Here is a 16,061-nt window from a genome sequence, read left to right on the forward strand (position 1 = left end):
TGAAACTTGAGCATTTCTCCAGGACAATCCCAAGCCCTTCTTCCTAGTCACCATGACCTCACACAGCCAGATGCAGCAAGTAGGCTGGTCTCCCTGCTTTCAAAATAACTTTTTTTGTTCCTAACAATCTAGTAATTTGGCAGCGAAAGATGGCTATCAGACAGAAATACTACATTTACGCTACATTAACATAATACCTAGTAAGTTTTCACTTTTTTGAGTGTGGAATTAATTTTTTGATTATATTCACTTCTTGTTTTCTAACAAATATTTTTTCCCAAAATTCTGTAACATTTGTCACGGGCCTGTCAAAAATATTTTCCATTTCCTAAACAGAGTTCCATGTTTTATTGGAAGGAATCTCCCCCCTCTTGTTATCCTAGTCTAGTATAGACTTGCTTTCCCTAGGCCTGCTCTGTGCCTGTTTTGTGGCATATTTCTTTAAAGTCACCTGGGAGCTCACATAACTGTTCTCTTGTGTGGGGTCCCCTATGTCTTAGATCAGTGATTTTCAACCTTTTCCATCTCATGGCACACATAAACTAATTACTAAAATTCTGTGGGCCCAACCAGCGTGCCTCAGTGGTTGAGCATCAACCTATGACCCCAGAGATCAGGGTTCGATTCCCAGTCAGGGCACATGCCTGGGTTTCGGGCTTGATCCCCAGTGGGGGGCGTGCAGCAGGCAGCTGATCAGTGACTCTCTCATCATGGATGTTTCTATCTCTCTCTCTCTCTTTCTCTCTCCCTTCCTCTGTCGGAAATCAATAAAGATATATTTTAAAAAATAAAATGAATGAATAAAATAAAATTCTGTGCCACACCAAAAAATATATTTTTTGCCAATCTGACAAAAAAAAAAAGTTATAAGTTTGATTAAGACACACTGGACATCTCTTGTTGTGTTGGCTGTTGTCATTTTTTATTTGACAATCTCAGGGAAAAGAGATTAGTGTCTCTGCCTGAATAGTCAGGTATTGCATGCTTTAAAAATTCTTGTGGCACCACACTGGGCTGCGCTTACACTGGTTGAAAATCGCTGTCCTAGGTGGTATGTTTTCCCCTGTCTTGTTATACTCGTTTTACTGGAGCACTTTTTCCTGGGAAGGGATACATGGGCAGAAATTTTTTGGAGATCTAGCCTCTGAAATGCCTTCTGTTTAATAAAATACAGAATAATAGGTTGACATTAATTTTTGCAGTACTAGAGGCATTTCTACTGTTTTCTCACCACAGTTGCTCTTAAGTCTGTTGACATGGGATGATACATTATATATTATTAATTTTAGTGATTTCCCCATCCCTCTCTTCCCTGGAAACTTTTAGAACCTTCTCTATTCCTGGGATTCTGGAATTTATAATATGTTTTTGTTTGTAAGTTTCCATTTTATTGTGGCCATCAAGGCTACAGGTCTGATCTGCTTTCAGAGAATTGTTTTTGATTCTTTCATATATCCTCTATTCCTTTTTTCTAGTATTCCCATTACTAAGAAGTTGGAACTCTCAAGCCAGGATTCCTGCACGATTCTCTAATTTTCCCCCCTTTCCCCCCATTTTTTCTTTTTCTACCTTCTGGAGATTTCCTTGCCTTTATGCCCCAGCCCTTTAATAATTCTCTGTTTTGTCCATCTTGTCTTTAGTGTACAGTGTCTCTTACATCCTGTCTTTCTTTTCTGAAGCATTTCATTCTTTTACCAAGACCATTTTTTGCCTTTTTGAGGTTAAGAATTATTTTTTTATATTTTCACTTGCTCTTGAATTTTATCAATCCCATTAATTTTCTTTTCTTTTTATGCAATAGTTTATTTTACATAGGACAACTCATTTGCTGATACCATAGGTTCTAAGTTGCTCTATTAAAGTAATCACTAAAAAAAGTGATGTTCTTAGCATGTAGATTTTAGGAAATGTTTTCAACTTTTGTTTATGAGTTCAGATTTTTTTAGTTAAATTCATTGGGGGGACGTTGGTTAATCGGGTCACACAGGTTTCAAGTGTGCATGTCTGTGATGCATGATCGGTATATTGCACTGTGTGCCCAGCCCCCAAAGCCAAGTCACCTTCCCTCAGCATATATCTGGGCCCCTTGCCCTTCACCACCCCCACACCCCTTCCCTCTGGCAGCCACCGTGCTGTTGTCTGTGTCTGTGGGTTTTCGTTTTATATCCCACCCGTGAGTGAAATCGTGGGGCTCTTCGCTTTCTCTGGCTGCCTCGTTTAGCTGAGCATCGTGATCCCCGTGTTGTCGCAGTGGCAGTGCTTCCCTCTGCTGGCGGCCGAGAGCTGTCCCGCTGTGTGTGCCCAGAGCTGCTTCACCCAGACCTTCACTGGAGGACACTTTGTTTCCTCCCGTGCCTTGGCCACTGGGGATAATGCTGCAATGAGCAAAGGGGCGCATATATTTCTGCAAATGAATGTTTTCAAATTTCTCAGGTAGATAACCAGAAGGGGGGTTGCTGGGTCATATGGTAGCTCTGTTCTTAATTTTTGAGGACACTCCCTACTGTTTTCCATGGTGGCTGTACCAGGTTATGTTTCCACCAGCAGCGAACGAGGGTTCCTTTGTCTCCACAGCCTCTCCCACACTTGCTGTTACCTGTCTTGTTCATAGTCACCATCTGTTTTGATCTGTCCTACTTGTTGGCGTCCCTCAGATGTGTGGTGGTCCCTGACCGCCTGTTGCTATCTAACTGGAAGCACTAGTAGTGAGCAGAAGTTTTGCAACTGACAGGGCTGCACTGCAAGAATTTGGGGCGGATTCTGAGCCTGCCTTGGGTTCTGTAAGACACACTGGCTTCCTTACCCCTGTTCTAGCCACTCTCTGTGGGCACCAGGGCTGTGCTTCCTCCCCTTTGTTCTTATACTGTGTATGGCTTTTTTTATGTCTTTAATTCTCAGGACATGTCTCTGAAAGGAAGGGGAGTGGAAATAGATTTGTGGTGAGTTTACAAATCTCAAATGTATAGGTTCTAACTCAAACTTAGAACCTATATTTAAAGTGTAAATCAAAGTTTAAAGTTTTAATTCAATACAATTAATAATATTAATTCAGAAAATATTTTTGGGTATCCCTATAATTAGCATACTACACTTTTCTACCAAAGTCTTGGTTAAGAATTCTATTCAAACCATGCATTTTGCCGTATTGTCCCATTTATGTGCAACATAGATGGAGCAGCTTTCATTAATGCATAAAGTGCTAGAAATTTTCAAGTTAATTAAAAGTCATCAATTCTTAATATCCAAAATGTGTCTTGTGAAAAAGTAGAGAGAAAACAGTAAACTTCAGCTTTATTTTTTAATGGATTAAGATGAGACAGTGGGCACAATGGGCGGGGGCAGGATTTCAACAGGTACTTGACTTGATAGTAAGGTTTGGGTTGTCACTCCTTAGACTTCAAGGCTGGTTATTTGTCTAGTCTTTGCTATTGAACTTAAAGTCTACTAAGTAACCCCTTCCCTGTCTTGCAAAGATTGTAAAAGTCCATCTGTTCTGCCATTTGTGCCGAGTGAAGGAAGATACAGCAGGATTTTTGTCTCTGTCCATTCTAGTGACCAACCAGGGGTTCAGATACCTGTGAACACTAAGTTTCCCATAGTATTTTGGTGCCTTTTTTTTTCTTTTTTTTTGTATTTGCATTTTTTATCTTTATGTTTGTCACTGTAGTTCTTTGAGGTTGTAAACCATCAATAGTAAGGTTTTAACCATGAAGAACAATTGTTTTAAATTTTCAAGCAAGATAAGGGGAAAGTAACCTGGCAGCCAGTATACCCAGGCTTTGCCAGGAGGCTTAATTCTGCCCCCTCGGGGGGATACTAGATACTCGATCCTGGGAAGTCTGAATAGTTGGGAGGAGGCCTGGACTGATGGCAGAGTGTTGAGTGTTCCTTTGGTTGGATGAGGCCAGTAGACTGTAAGTTGTTGATTTGCTAAATGAACCCCATGGAGCTTTGAGCCCATGCCAAATTAAAAATTTTCAATGTTTTAGCACGAATATTTTCAAATACAAACAATATACATTTACAGTAGAAAAAAATTTTAGCTGGAGGAAAATGTGAGCAAATATCACCTAAAGTTTAACCAACTAGTCTATATTTTGGTACATTTTCTCCCTCTTCTTTTTATCCCCCTGTAGATAGGTTTTTGGTCATAATTGACTTTTTAAAGGTGTTTTATACGCCATATTACACTTGTATAGCAGTGCTCTTAAAAGATGACCTTCCACTTAGAATAAAAGTATTCAAATGAGTTTTCACATTTTATGCTGTATTTGTCTTTTTGAGATCCGAAAAGTAAATTACAGATTAACTACATAGCTTAAGAAACATCAGAGTTTTAGGTATAGTTAAAATATTTCTACTTTGAGCCCGGCATGGCATGGCTCAGGGGTACGGCGTCCATCTAGGATCCAGGCTATCATGATTCGATTCCTGATCAGGGCACATGAAATCAATAGAGATATATTTTAAAAAATATATATATATATTATTTATATATATTTCTAGCTTGAAAAAATTTATTCCTCCAAAGAGTGATTCTTTTCAAATTATGCCCTCTGGAACTTTTGGCTAATGAGGAATAAGTGGCTTTGAAGTAAGACATCTGAAACTGGCAAAATTGTGTTTTAGATAATATAAAGATATTTCTGATTATTGGCTAGTGGCAGTTTTTAAATGCTCTGCATTTTAAAAGATATCAGCTAGATGTTCTCCCTGTCCTGTCTTTGTGTATTTGTGGGAGATCCTGATGGGAAAGTGTGACCGCATGCTGAAAGCTGCTTTATTATAATATGAGAAAGGAAGGCTCATCTGAATTAGTTTATAAAAATACAGCAACACCGATACAGTAGGCATTAGGCAGAGATGAACAGCGTAGGAGCGACAGGCCAGGTTTGTCACCAGGGTAGAACGCTTTTGTTCCTAGAGATGGGGACCTTGCCCCAGGGTGACCTTTCCTGCCCTAGCATATCACAGGTCAGGCTGTTTACACCCCCTGAGCTTTCATGTTTGATATTTTAACAAAGAAAAAACACTTTTCTAAGTTTAACTTACTGTGATGTTTTCTTCTATTCCCCTTCCCCTTCAGGTATTTCCAGATCACCTTAGAGAAAAATATAGCTCATGCTCAACAATATTTTTAGACAACAGCACAATTTGCCAGCCCGAGACGAGAATCAGTGTGCAATGGTGAGTAAAATAGGCTGCCCGGGCTCAGTGACAGACACCTTATGCTACAGGCGTCCTACCCATATGGGATCTCATTTGATTGTACTTTTGCATGATCAGGTTAAGAAACTGGTATCAATTATTATTGATTTCAATTTCCATTTTAATCTGAGAACATGGAAGACGGCAAAGCCAGTGAGCAAATATAAATTTCCCCCCAAAAGTATTCATCTTTACCTGAGGAAATACTGTGGCTGAGATATTGTTGAACAAAATGCAAGGCAAGGTGCTTCTCATTGACTCTTTCTAGAGAAAAGTGTTTCTTTATGAGATAAAGGCCTAAAACCACATGTGCTACTCTGGAAGCTGCTCTTGGCAGGAGGACCAGCTCGCCCCCACTGGCCCAGGGCATCTGCCTTTACACTTAGTTGGATTTGGTCAGATTTCCTCTGTTCTGTTTTTCCTGCACTATTTCTGTATTAGAATTCACTTCCCTCCCAGGAAAAATGCACCAAACCAGGGTTAAGGAACAACTTCTCAAGGCTGATTTCTTCATGGATAAAATGTGTTCAACTGAGGTTTTAACTTTATAGATGTATTAAATTTAGTTATATATGTATATATAGATATATAAATACACTTCCAAGATACTGTATCTATCCATATATAAGAAAATCAAAGCAGAAAAAAGTTAGATAAGTGAAGTTTTGGAAACGCAGCCACAGTCAGGTCTATACTTAAGCAAACGTAACAGTGTCATGATGCTGCTGAAAATTATTCAGTAAGTTCTGTGAGCCCTACATAGTTTACAATTGCAGATGCACTTTAAAACATGCTAAGATGAAACTTTAAAGCTACTTAAGAGCGAATTAAAATTAAAATAGGACATAGAGCTTCCTGAATTCCATTGGGGTTTTCCAAGGAGCATTATCAGCGTCTCCCTGGGATATGAGAGCTGATTTTCCAGAACAGTTTGGGAAATGCTACCTGAAAATATTAGTAGCCTCATTCCTAATTTTTCAGTCCTAAAAATATAATTTGTTCATAAACTTAATTTTGTTTCTCTTGTACCAGCTTTTTTACTAATTAAATTCTCAGTAACTTCTACTTTATTAAAAACTGGGAGTTCACAATCATAATACTGTAACTTTCTTCTCTCACTTATAACAGTAGTTGAGATCAAATTGTGTTTCATCAAAAATTGAGCCCCAAACCTCTCTAAAGTCCTGAGCTTTGGCACCTATCACATAATCATTTAATCTTTTTGTGCAGCCAGGACACTAAATCCTGGAGTAAGAAAACGACTCCACTCTGGCTGCATTCCATAGGTTCTTTTGAATCCCAGGTTCTGATGTTACAGTATATAATTCAAAAGTAGTTGTAAAGACTAACCTTGCTCAGACAAGTAGGTGTTATGCTTTTTTTCACCAAATTAGTCTAATTTTTGGAAGTACAGTAGGCTTTAATTTCCTCTCATCAGGTTTTGAAAATAGTCAGTACATTTACTATTTGTAAAATAAAGGTTTTCTGAGAAAATTATTAGGAATGGTTTTGAAAAGCTGTTTATTATGGGGCAGTAGCGCATTGTTCCCAATGGGGTGGGTGAGCCTTATTAGAATCACGGATGCAGCTTTTTTCAAAATGTATGTCTCTAAACACACGCAGCCCCTGTCCCCTCCCCCAGCACACTCCCTGTCACAAGCCTTTGATGAGCTGAGGAAGGATGGGGGGCATCATTATATGGAGAAAAGCATCCAGGGTGATCCTGATTTCAACCCTAATCCATATGTTCACATTGCAATCACCTGAGAAGCTTTCAAAACAACCCAGAGTCATACCCAGTGCCGGTTAAGTCAGATCATCTCAGGGCGGAGCCAGGCGGTTTTTAAAGCCCCTCTGAGGATCCCAGTTACAGCCAAGCTTGGGCAGCACACTGCCTGGTGAGAGGGCAGGAGGGAGAGTCTGCTGCTCACCATTGCCGGGACCTTGAGCAAGTCAGTTTTCACCTTGGTTACCTTACCTGTAAAATGGGTTGTTGAATTAAATGTCATCACAACTTCCTTGGTTCTTTTCAGCTTATATGCTTCAAATCCTCTGATTTTAAAATCAATTTGAAGATGAAACTGAAGCCCTATAGAAGTACCCATTAGATACTAACAATGTTACAGGCCTTTTAACAAGTGCTCATATTCTATAGACCTAGTTATAAAATTCAATTTTGCTTTCCCTCAGTTATTTTGAGTTTCATTTTAGAAACTGAGAGCAAAGAGGAAAAGCATATAACTTAATCTACAGTACTCCTTTGTTTCATATTACACGGAATCTGCGAATACCTTAGGAATACAGTACCTTACACAGTACCCGAGGACGTACATCTGCTCATTAAAATTGCACTTAAACTAATTTGGAAATAAATGTTATTAATATTACCCTGTATACTGCTATGCTGTGTTGTTGGCACTGCTTGTTTTAGGAGAGTTAGAACTGTTGATTTTGTGGGTTCTTATATATGCCATTAAATTTTCTAACAATTGTGTAAAAGTGATCTTAAATGATTTGGTTTGGCATAGAGAATTTAATTTACCTTTAGGCAAATGATGGAAGATGGGTGGGTGGAAAAACTACTGTATGGCTTAAATTTAAGCATGTGTACAAACAGATCTATCTTGTACAGGATCAAAGATTCTATGAGCAAAGGGCAAATTACAGCAGAGATGTGTAATAACTTCCATACTGAAATAACCAACCAAAACATGTCTTCTAACAGCATATTCCCTAGCATTTTGGTTTTCCTAATTTTGCTCAAAGCCAGAGAACTGCAACAAGGCAAAAAGTGCCCAAGAGCAACTGTTCTGAATGAGGATTTCATGGCCACTGGGCCCTGGGAAGGCCCTTCCCCACCACAATCCCTTTGAAGACATGTCTTCAGACCTAACATGGACTCAGTTCTTCCATTTTTTTCTCTCCACAGCCTGGTATTAGCAATATATTACCACATCAAGAAAAGGTGAGTTTTAAAACCTGTCTTGTTATTCTAGCTAGTAAACCGATTAAGATATAAACTTTAGTGTTAGGTAATATATATGGGCATTATTGGAGTAAGCTGTAGAGTGCTTTTATTACATTATTAAAGTGAATCATTTTTGTCTTAGGACTCAACCCTTAAGCTATTGATCCCAAAGGATATTTGTTTATGTGGGCTGTACTGATATTTACTTTATTAGAAATTAGAAATTAAAATTGAGAATTTAGAAGTAATTCCCTTGTATGTTGAACCATGGTTTTTTGTAGCACTGTTGAAATGTTGAGCTAGATAATACTTTTTTCTGGGGGCTGCCTTGTGCGCTGTAGGCTGTTTGGCAGCATCCCTGCCTGTCCTCACTAGATGCCAGCAGCACACTCTCCCCGCGCCACACGGGGACAACAGAGCATGTCTCCAGCCAGGGCGGGATGCTTCCTGGGGACAAAACACCCCTGATTGGGAACCGTAGTATGAACATAATATTTTCTAAAGGAGAGTTACTTTGCACAGCAAAAACATTGAATGGAAATTGTGTCATTTATTTACATTTTTGCAAGTCTCTTTATGTCTGGTAATAGACAACAGCTGATCTCATGTATACCCTGTCTTCAGTCATTTGTGATTACTTCAGTTATCTTGATAATTTGTTTTGAAGAAACAATGTGAAGACCATGCCTCATGTAAATGTATGGCTAGGAAAGGGAGTATTTTTAAAGCTCTCAGATAATTGTGGATATTCTTTGATACTGTACCCAAAGTCCACAAGTGCTGGTTTCTTAAATTAGTTACAATGGAATTTTATTTTTTAATTTATTTTTAAATACATCTTTATTGATTTCAGAGAGAGGAAAGGAGAGGGAGAGAGAGAGATAGAAACATCAGTGATTAGAGAGTCATTGATCGGCTGTAGCCCACAACCCGGGCATGTGCCCTGACCGGGAATCGAACCCTGATCGCCTGGATCCCAGGTTGACGCTCAACCACTGAGCCACGCCTGGCCGGGCACAATGGAATTTTAAACCATATCTATGAACTTCTAGTAAGGTCTCTATTAAATTAATATCCATTCAGATACCTTGTATGCTGAATGAATCTTTTTATTGTAAATAATTTTAGGATAATATTATGCATTGGTCATTTGGAAAGTATTGGTTCACATTACTTTATACAGTATTAAAATTCACTGTTGTTAGTTAGCATCATATCACCACCAGTCTTCCCTGAAAGTCCCTTAAGTATTGAAAAGCTGTCAGGCTCACACACAAAAGGTACAAGTTTTCCCCAGTCTTGATTTTTAGCTTGATAGCTTGAATTGCGTCACTGGTAGCAAATGTACAAGTTGTTTTCCTTGAAGTGACATGCTTACTTTTCAGTTTTGAGAGACTGACAGTTAAACTATCAAATAAAGATGTTATTTAATGAAAAAAGTCAGTTGTTCAGCTCACAACTAAGTCACAAGTGCTTTTCCTCAACAACCACATTTCGATGTGCAGAAGTGCTTAATGCATACTTCCCCCTTACTTAGATATAAATAAGAATCAGCGTTTAATAACACCATCCTTACTGCTTTGTCAAGGATGTGCTCCAGTGAAGCAGAACTTGTTTTTCCACCAGTGGCCGTGAGGAATAGAGTGACTCCTAGCACAGGGCGGTGCCCCTGCCTTGACTCAGGCTCAGAAGCCAGTTTTACTGACTTTTCTTTTATACAGTCATTGCAATGTCAGTGTAGACGCAGGCAATGCCTTAGGATTTCTATAAAAACAGTTTTGGGCCTCACGTGTCTCCTGAAACTGGTCTGGGGGGGAACCCCAAAGGCCTGCAAAACACATTTGGGGAACCACTGTGTGGAAAATTAAACTTAAAAATAATGAAGACTGGTTTTCCTGGCCAGTGCGGCTCAGTTGGAGCATCGCCCCAAGGGGGCAGGTTCCATTCCCAGGCAGGGCACATGCCCAGGTTGTGGGTTCGGTTCCATCAGGCCACGTTCCTGGGTTTCAGGTTCGATCCCCAGTTCGGCGTGTGCAGGAGGCAGCCTTTCGATGTGCATTTTTCCCCTCACTCCCCCTTCCTCTCTAAAACCAGTAACTGGTCATTTTAAAAATAAAAAGGCAAGTTTTTAACTCAGACTGTTTAAAAAAGAAGAAACACACAATAATAATATAATATAGGAAACTAACAAGAGAAGCGAAACTGGGAAACATGAGTCTCGTATTCACATGAATGGCCCCGCTCCTGCTCGGTGACGCGCTCCTGTGTGGCCAGGGCGAGGCAGCGGATCGCGTCTGTCTGGGTGACCAGCGTCGCCTGTCAGGGAGGGTCAGCGCCTGGAGGGGCAGCTCTGGCTGCTCACTGTGGAGGAGATTTCACAGAATTGGATGTGCTGGGTAAAAAGAGGCCAGAAACTTCTTACGGAACCTAAGCAGAATTAGTAGGACTCTGTAGAAGGTTAAGCTTCTCCCTCTACCTCTCTCTCTATTCCCAGCAGATGTGTTACTAAAATATTAGCAATTCCTGGATTTGTTTTTAAAATCACCTTCTTATTTTATAGAGATGGAGACAGATCCAAGGACATTTTTGATGAGAGGCTGCACCCGCTGACAGTAAGTATCAGTTGTACTGAGGCTGTATTCTTTCTCATACAATTGTGTTTATTCATGATGATTTGCTTTGAAATTAATCACTAGAAGAAAATTACTCTCTCCAGCTTGAAGTTAAAATTATCTTCCTTTGGTTTTCTTCCTCATCTCATGTTCTACCTAATTATTTTACAAAGGGAATGTTGTATAGGAAATATGTCAGTAAGAACTGAGCTTCAGCTTTGTGCAGGTGGTGAGCTAAGGTGAGTAAACATGCCCCCTCCAGAAACATGTATCCTTTTAAAAGATAGTTTTCAGTAACATCAAACAATATGAATATTTGTAAATAAACCTAACAGATATGTAAAGATCTCTGTGAAGAAAATTAAACAACTATTTAAATTTTGAATTAATTAGAATGGCAAAAAAATTTCCAGTACCCATCTTCTGATGCCCTAGAGCAATATGTGACTGCTGCCTGCTGTTTCTCACGGCACAGCCTTAGGGCCCTGTGGGTACAGGAAACTGGAAACACATTTTCAGAGTTGGTTGCAGAGAAGTAGGACATGAGGGTGAAAAGTCCTTTGAGCCTAAAGATAGCTTACATTTACATAGAATTCTGTATGGGGAAGGTGAAAAGGAACATGGAACTTTTCTGAGGTTGTGCCTGCATTTATCTTAAATGAGTGTCAGTATTGAATATTGTTTTTTAAGGTCCCATTGTTTATATTTAAAAGACTAAAAGACATGTCACCCAATCAAAATTATTTTCAGGGGCACGTGGGCACAGGTAGGAGACGGCTCTCAGGAAAGCACTTTTTGTTTTTCTTCAGTGGATAGTGACATTGCATTTTTCCTCCTTTCAGCAGGAAGCGGTTCCAGAGGAAAACTTCGATCGTAATCCTGATCCTGAAACTATTTACGGATTCATTCGGCCTTTTTTCAATGACCTAAATCTAACAGCTGAATTTTCAATAACAACTTTGGTAAGATAGTTCTTTCAGAACTTTATTAAGGGAAACCTATCAAAGGAGGTGAAATACACACATTTGAGCTTAATAATCATTATGATTTCAAATGCCCTTGCTTTTCTCATCCCAAAACACTTGCTATTAAAGGCAGCAGGAGAGGTTTCCTCTTTCTCCCTCCACACCTCAGGAGACATGCGCACATGCACTGCACACATGTGCACACCTACAAGGTATGCTGATGGGGCAGGATGTTGGCAATAACAGAATGTTGTGGGCCCCAGGTAGTGACCGGTTCAGTGTAGGTCTAAGCTGAGTCCCAGGCTGTATTCCCCAGGCAGTTCTAATGTGTGTCCTGATTGGGATCTAAAGCCCTAAATTCTCTGTTCCTTAGATGATGGGTGTTCACCCATCCTTGCTGTCCTCTCGTGCCTGCCTGTGAAATTGCCCAGGATTGGCATGCAGTGGTGTCTGACAAGGCTTTGCTAGTTGCCTGTTAAGCTACAGCTGTGTGAGGACCTTTGTGTCATTCATACAGAATTCCTATGATCAGATTGTATCATCTGGAATAGGTGGTCCTATTCTAGTGAGAAGTAATGGGATTGTACTAATTCCTGCTCCAGCAAACCTAAAGGGGAAAGTCTGCTGCTTGGTCTGGAGGGAAAGATTCCTTAGGTCAGTGCCGCCTCCTTCAGTATTCAGTTCAAACCTTGGAGAGGCAGCCTGTGCTTCTGAATAGAGACCCCTGAATGGGCAATGGGTCAGATGCAGGACTTTTCATGGAGCTACCAGCCACTTGGAGTGCTTAGCACATGCTGGAGAAAGGCAGGAGTGGGGCTCCCATGAGGGGAGCAAGTGATACAGGAGGGAGAGCATCTGGGTTGGAGGAGGCGGGTGTTTCGTAGACGAGTTAAGCTCGATGCACCTACAAGACAGCAGAGTGGAGGTCTCTAGAAATCACTCGAATGCATGGAATTAGAGCATGGATCTGAGCTAGAGGTAGGGAATTAGGATTAGCTGTTCAAATGCAGAGAAAGCATGTGAATAAAAAGTGTACAGAAGATAGAACAGTGACATGAATAGGTATTCAGTGGATATTTATGGAATGAGCAACTTCTTGGCAGCATTTAGCATTTTCACCACACTCTCTCTCTTGAACCTCACTTATCTTGACTTCTTTTTGTTATTTTCTCCTTTGACCACAACTCTAAGCCATTCCTGGGCCCTTCTCCCTTTAGTGTGATAGTCCTTACAGATCTAAGTGCTGAGGATGGAGAGACCTCACTGAACTGGAAAGATGAGGAGCTCTGTCCTTACAGGCAGAGGGGACAAGTGCAAGATTCTGAGATGGGAATGTTTTTTTTGTGACTGAGGAACAGTGAGGTATGGCCATTGTGCTGCGCGAGTGGAATGAAGGAAAGAATGTGGGACATGAGGCCATAGAAGGACAAGTCGTATATTACAGGGTTTGTAGGTGGCAGGCCATGGGAAGAAGTTCCATTTTTATTTGGTTGATGGGAATCCTTTGTCAGATATTGAGCAGGGGAGAGAAGTGCTCTTAGTTAGAGGCCGTCCTGGCTACTTTTGGGGAGAAGAGACTGTAGCTGGGAGTCCGAGTGGAGACCAAGAAGTCAGGAGCAAATAACAGTGACACAGGTGAGAAGTGACAAATAGAAGAGATAGCAGCCTGATTTCCAATGACAGGTGGAGATGACAAGAATTGCTTACTGATTGGAGCAGGGTAACTCAATTGGAAGTTTTTGGCCAAGCACCTAGACCAGTGACAGTGCCCTATATGATGTTAGGGAGTGCTTGGGGAGGGGGGATGAAGAGCTCTGGTTTGTATGCCAAAGGCACCGATGGCCTTAGCAATAGTAGCTTCAGTAGAGTGTCAGTGCCAGGGGCAGACTAAAGTGGGTTAAGGAGAGAATGGGAGATGAGAAGCCTCATCAGGGAATTTACTGTGAACAATGTGAGGAAGCAGTCTTGGGGTTGCAGGGGGTGGGAGGGGAACAACATAAACACATTCACATTGAGGGCAATCTCCGGAGGACAGAGGATTTGTCGGAGTTGTTCTTCAAAAGTGGGATGGGAATGACTTCTCTGATAGAAGAGTTTCAGTGAGAAGAGAATTCTCAATTCCACCGACATAGGGGGCAAGTGGTATAAATGAATGAATAGTGCCACATAGCACATCTGCCAGTGAAGGTGATGGGAAGTTGAGAGATTGCCAACGTTGTGTAAGTGCCTCTAATTATTCCCATAAAGTAGAAAGTTGAACATTGTAAATAAGTTCATTCTCAAAATACCTGACAGCCCTGAGTTTTGGTACATTGTTGGAAACTTTCACTAAGAACACATAATGTTCAATAACCATTTGTTTTTTTAAATACAGTTGAGTTTGAAGACCTTTGGTAAATCTGAGCTGTCAATCTGATCACCTCAGACAGTAAACATACTCTTTAAAGTGGGACTTTCTTCTTTTTGTCAAATGGCACACATGCTCTTCTGCAAAGCATCCTTTGGGGTAACAAGCCACCGCTTGCCTCTATAGCCTTTATTTAACTGTTAATTTCACGCAGTTCTTTGTGAAATAGACATCGAATATGTGAAAGAAATCATGAAACCTCGCCAGCTACCTGGCAGGTTTAGAGGAGGACCAGGGATAGACACTGGCAGCTGTGTTACCGCCTGAAACCAACAGAATTGACTAAGCTTCTGGTTGTGTGAGACAGAGATGAATTTCATGAAATGATAATGGAGATGTGAAGCTTGGGGGATATAACAGGACTGTTCTTTGTGTGCGTGTGTGTTTCTTTCAAGGACACTAAGTCCAGGAATACTTGACAGCTGCTCGGACCTGCCTCAGGCACTCCTGTCTGTCCTGCCTGTCCTGCTGCACCCACAGCAGCCACTGGGGGGCTCTCTTGACAACCAGGTTTTATCTTCTGCTTGTGCCACAAAAGGAGTAGTTACTGTGTAAAGAAGGTACAAATGTGCTCAGTATTACCAGGGATTTAAATATTCAAGTGTTAACGTAAAATCGCCCCATAACTACCAGCCAGGTATGAAGCAGCGCGCATGGCAGGCACTCAAGCATCTGCGCCGGGCCTGGGTGTGCTGCCCTTTACAAGTGGGATGGTAATAACATTCCTTCAGGGAGCCCTTTGCCAAGGTGTCCATTCATTCCTGTGACCGAAAAGTGGGCTGGGGGAAAATGGGCAAAGTAAGCAACAAAAGTATTTGATTTGCAGCTGTGACTTGGCCTCTGGCTTGGGCTGGCCAAGCAGCCTCTGTAGAACCTAAGAGTAAAAGGCGTGTCAAAAACAGATGAAATCTGTCATTCCTAACAGTTCTTATCGCAGCACTTAAACTGAACTAGAATCAAAGACCAGTGTTCTACTTTTGCAGATTTACTTAGAACGACTTACAGTTTATGCTGAGATCGACATTTGCCCCACGAACTGGAGAAGAATTGTTCTGGGAGCCATTCTTCTTGCTGCCAAGTATCTGCGCGACTGGGTTGTACGGAATTATCGCTTCTGCCAAATCCACCAGGGCATCACACTCAAGGACATGTGAGTTGGAAAGGTTTTGGTGACCTTTCTCACCATTTTCCAATACCTCTTTTGCCCCCATAATGTTTACATATTAAGAAATATTTTTAAAGGTTCCATTGTGCAGAGAACTGAATGAGGCATACAAGTACATTCATTTTTCTATCCACATTTGCTATAACAATTCATATTCCTCACTAATCAGTAGGCCTTCATGTGCTATTGTTTTAATAATCTTCGTGATAATTTGAAATGTAATTTTCTGATGTTTATTTGGAAATATTTTACAAGCTAACATCCTAAAACAACAGTGCTATTAATATCTTCATGGCTTTCTGAAAGCAGTCTACCAGTTCCAGTCTTTTTCTTCCCCTCTTTTTCATTTTTACTTATTTATTCTTTTTTTCCAGTTAGAGTTTACATTCAATATTATTTTGTATTAGTCTCAGGTGTACAGCATCATGGTTAGAAAATCATACGCTTTGCAAAGGGAAATGATGTGCTATTTGTATTTCTCTGACTGACTTATTCCACTTAGCATAATCCCCTCTAGGTCCATCCATGCTCTCACACATGGTAAGATTTCACTCTATGGAAAGATTTCTTTTCATGGCTGAGGAATATGCCATTGCTTTTTCATCCACTCATCTATTGATGGGCACTTGAGTTGCTTCCATAGCTTGAGGATTGTAAATAATACTGCAGTGAACACAGAGGGCATAGATTGTTTTGAATTCGTGTTTTGGGTTTCTTCAGATACATACCCAGAAGT

At 40.6% G+C, this 16,061-nt stretch overlaps 1 protein-coding gene across 1 annotated transcript in view; it reads left to right on the forward strand.

Annotated features, from left to right (window-relative positions):
• The first annotated feature begins 4,877 nt into the window (after positions 1-4,877).
• Positions 4,878-16,061, forward strand: part of LOC148094317 (cyclin-Y-like protein 1) — a 354,769-nt gene continuing 343,585 nt past the window's right edge. The window contains exons 1-5 of the mRNA XM_087825041.1: positions 4,878-5,187; positions 8,138-8,173; positions 10,737-10,788; positions 11,631-11,750; positions 15,144-15,310. Coding sequence (XP_087681167.1) covers positions 5,057-5,187; positions 8,138-8,173; positions 10,737-10,788; positions 11,631-11,750; positions 15,144-15,310 — 506 coding nt within the window. The 5' untranslated portion in view covers positions 4,878-5,056. The remainder of the gene's footprint in view (positions 5,188-8,137; positions 8,174-10,736; positions 10,789-11,630; positions 11,751-15,143; positions 15,311-16,061) is intronic.

The sequence above is a fragment of the Miniopterus natalensis genome, chromosome 1 (assembly GCF_054644295.1).
Source record: "Miniopterus natalensis isolate mMinNat1 chromosome 1, mMinNat1.hap1, whole genome shotgun sequence".
NCBI classification, from domain to species: Eukaryota; Metazoa; Chordata; class Mammalia; order Chiroptera; family Miniopteridae; genus Miniopterus; species Miniopterus natalensis.